The sequence below is a fragment of the Nuphar pumila genome, chromosome 6 (genome assembly GCF_984573655.1).
Source record: "Nuphar pumila chromosome 6, dmNupPumi1.hap1.1, whole genome shotgun sequence".
In the NCBI taxonomy this organism is placed as follows: Eukaryota; Viridiplantae; Streptophyta; class Magnoliopsida; order Nymphaeales; family Nymphaeaceae; genus Nuphar; species Nuphar pumila.
Window position 1 is genome coordinate 51,566,454 of NC_143254.1, and position 3,255 is coordinate 51,569,708.

Below are 3,255 nucleotides of genomic sequence, written 5' to 3' on the forward strand. Positions count from 1 at the left end.
TTTCGGGCTTATACTACAAGACAATGTCAAACTCTGTCGGGAACTGTTGCCATCTAACCTGCTTAGGGTTAAACTTTTTCTATGTCTGAAAGTAGTTAGTGGCTATGTTATCTGTCTTAACGGCGAACTGAGATACCAAGAGATAGTGATGCCAAACTCGCAAGCAATGCAAGATTGCAATCATTTCTTTCTCGTGCACTTAATATCATTGTTCCATGTCCTTCATCCCTACATCAAATGAATGAGGTCTAATGGATCCCCATTTCTCTCGGTAAAATCCCAACCCTATTCTCAACAAATTGCCTTATAATTCCATCCATTGCCTTCTATTGTAGTGCTGACCTTTCCCATTGTAGCATCTTTAAACAAGTAGCACTACATGATGCAGACTTGGCTCTTCCCAGTTTGGTGGCTTGATCTTAGAAGTAACTACTGTGTTGACTCTGTCATTTTCCAAATTGGATTCCACCATCCAATTTCTAGGGACGAATGGTGGGATGGGAAGCAAGATTCCTCACGCAAGAATTATTTTTCGTCAAACCAACCACTGGTTTGTCCCTGCGGTTCGATCCTACGTTGTGATCATTCCATATCACCAGATGGGTAGCACCCAAGATGGACAAACCATCCATGGCGAACGGTAGAAGAAGATACCAATCTCTTGAATCGATGCCCGCCATTAGTGCAGTCTCCTCCTCGATTCGTTTCTCCGAGAATATGGGTACTTAAATTCCTCTCCCTTTCGGTTTCCCCTCCTTCTTGTATATTTATTAAGTTTCGGTCACACCCATCAAGAAATTTCCCAAATTATCACGGAAAAGTGGTGAAATTGGAAAAGTAGGTATTCAGTAGTCGATTTTTCCCATTAATTTGGAGGGATTTCTGATTTGGCTTAATGGGTGGCGAAGAACCGATTGGAGATGATAGCGCCCATTATGGAATTGGAATCCCTAGGAGCGTTAGTGGCAATGATGGTAGTAATAATAGTAATAAGTTGACACTCATACCTTTGATCGCCCTCATCTTCTATGAGGTATCCGGAGGCCCATTTGGAGTGGAGGATTCGGTTAAGGCAGGAGGGGGTCCTCTTTTGTCCTTGATTGGTTTCCTGGTTTTCCCGCTCATTTGGAGTGTTCCAGAGGCATTGATCACAGCGGAACTAGCCACAAGCTTTCCGGAGAATGGTGGTTATGTTGTTTGGATATCAGCGGCTTTTGGGCCCTTTTGGGGTTTCCAGGAGGGTTTCTGGAAATGGTTCAGCGGTGTCATGGATAATGCTCTGTACCCTGTTCTGTTCCTTGATTACTTGAAGCATTCCGTTCCGGTTTTCAATATGGCCATTGCTAGGATACCCTTTCTACTCTTCATAACTACCTGTTTGACATACCTCAACTACAGAGGCCTAACAGTAGTCGGTTTTGCGGCTGTTTTACTCGCAGCCTTCTCGCTTATTCCTTTTCTTGTGATGGGTTTGCTATCCATTCCAAGGTTGAAACCGCGACGATGGTTGGCTCTGGACGTGAGTAAGGTGAATTGGAGGGGATACTTTAATAGTATGTTTTGGAATTTGAATTACTGGGACAAAGCTAGTACTTTGGTTGGAGAGGTTGAGAACCCCATCACGACGTTCCCAAAGGCTCTGTTTATAGCAGTCATTCTGGTCATGCTTTCTTATTTGATCCCTCTTCTTGCTGGTACCGGAGCTCTGGAGATCACAACTAGTGAATGGAGTGATGGTTATTTTGCCCAAGTTGGGATGATGATTGGTGGTGCATGGCTCAGGTTGTGGATTCAGGTGGCGGCTGCTATGTCTAATATAGGCCTTTTTGAAGCAGAAATGAGTAGTGATGCATTTCAGCTGTTGGGGATGAGTGAGATGGGAATGCTACCTGAAATTTTCTCTTACAGGTCAGTTGGATTATTTATTTTCCCTTTCTACTTGTGAATTTATGTTTCAATATCTGGTTATTTTTGCTCTTTTGCTCAAGTGTTCTGCTCTTCTATATATCTACCCTTACAGTCTAGTTTAGAAGAACCATCAATTCATGCAAACTGTAACAGCAAAATTCAAACGAATTTGTGCAGATCAAAATATGGAACACCAACTTTTAGCATTTTATGCTCTGCAACTGGAGTTATCTTCCTATCCTGGATGAGTTTCCAAGAGATTGTTGAATTCCTAAATTTTCTTTATTCGGTTGGGATGCTTCTTGAGTTTGCGGCCTTTATAAAGTTAAGAATAAAGAAGCCAGATCTTCATAGGCCATATAAAGTTCCTTTTCAAACACTTGGGGCAATTATTATCTGCCTTCCTCCTGCTTTCTTGCTTATTCTTGTTATGTGCCTCGCTTCATTTAAGACTTTTGTTGTAAGCACCAGCGTGATTATACTTGGGATTGTGTTGTATCCTAGCATTGAATATGCAAAGAATCAGAAGTGGTTGAAGTTTGATTCTATGTCCATACCCACAAATCAAGTTCATGAAGCTGCACCAGCAATTTGTGAAGACAAGGGGATGGTAGATGAGGCTTCAATGAGCCTTCTTTCTGACCCAGCTTGTGGTAAAAAGGAACTACATACTCCTGAGAACGTGGAAGGAATCTTGAAGCTGGAGTAGAATTTTCTCAAGCTTATACAATACCGCGGTTTGAAAATGTACTTCATTTGTTGAAAGTTATAGATTTCCCATGTTTTATATGAAAAGTTATTTAAATATATGTACATTTCCTTGAGCCAGCAAGATTTAGCTTGTTTAATATTTATTAACTAAAATGGTGCAACTAATCTTCCCTTTCCATTGTTGTACCCCGACTTTTATTGTGAAGCCTCATTTTGTTGGTGCCTTCTTGTTTCACTGACTTCATTGAGAATATCTGGCTCACAAATCAATTCTCCTATACATGAATGATAAATACCGAAAGCAGTATTTCCTCATTCATCCTTGGGATTAATAGTTTTTGTAATATTTGATATGAAGTGTGCAGTCTATTTATGCTATATTTTGGGTTAGTTATGTTTTTTTACTGGATGTGATACACACTTAGATAGGATCTTTGATTTTTGTGTGAGTTGATTTTGCTAAGCAGCATATACTAGTCCAAGACTCCAAGTACTTCTTCGATTAACTAATTTACTTCCATGTCATAGAGTGTCATTTGAGAATATTATTATTACCTTTTATCTGGTATATTTCCCACTACATTATTAACTTCTTGGAATTGGAAAAGATATTGATAAAGGTGTACATATCATCTA

At 40.1% G+C, this 3,255-nt stretch overlaps 1 protein-coding gene across 2 annotated transcripts; it reads left to right on the forward strand.

Annotated features, from left to right (window-relative positions):
* The first annotated feature begins 491 nt into the window (after positions 1–491).
* PUT5 (Amino acid permease family protein) lies at positions 492–2,852 on the forward strand. 2 transcript variants are annotated; one of them, XM_090010315.1, is made up of 3 exons: positions 531–721; positions 1,440–1,908; positions 2,086–2,852. In XM_090010315.1, exons 1-3 carry the CDS (start codon positions 616–618, stop codon positions 2,615–2,617), a joined length of 1,107 nt encoding a protein of 368 aa, XP_089866441.1. In that variant the 5' UTR covers positions 531–615; the 3' UTR covers positions 2,618–2,852. The 2 variants fall into 2 exon arrangements, with proteins under 2 accessions (XP_089866440.1, XP_089866441.1); XM_090010314.1 differs by having other exon boundaries at positions 492–1,908.
* The last annotated feature ends 403 nt before the right edge of the window (positions 2,853–3,255 follow it).

Bases quoted from the DNA above. Each gene is read 5' to 3' on its own strand.
- PUT5 (XM_090010314.1), top strand. From the start codon at position 896: ATGGGTGGCGAAGAACCGATTGGAGATGATAGCGCCCATTATGGAATT. The intron at 1,909-2,085 runs GTCAGTTGGATT...GAATTTGTGCAG, and splicing joins CCTGAAATTTTCTCTTACAG to ATCAAAATATGGAACACCAA.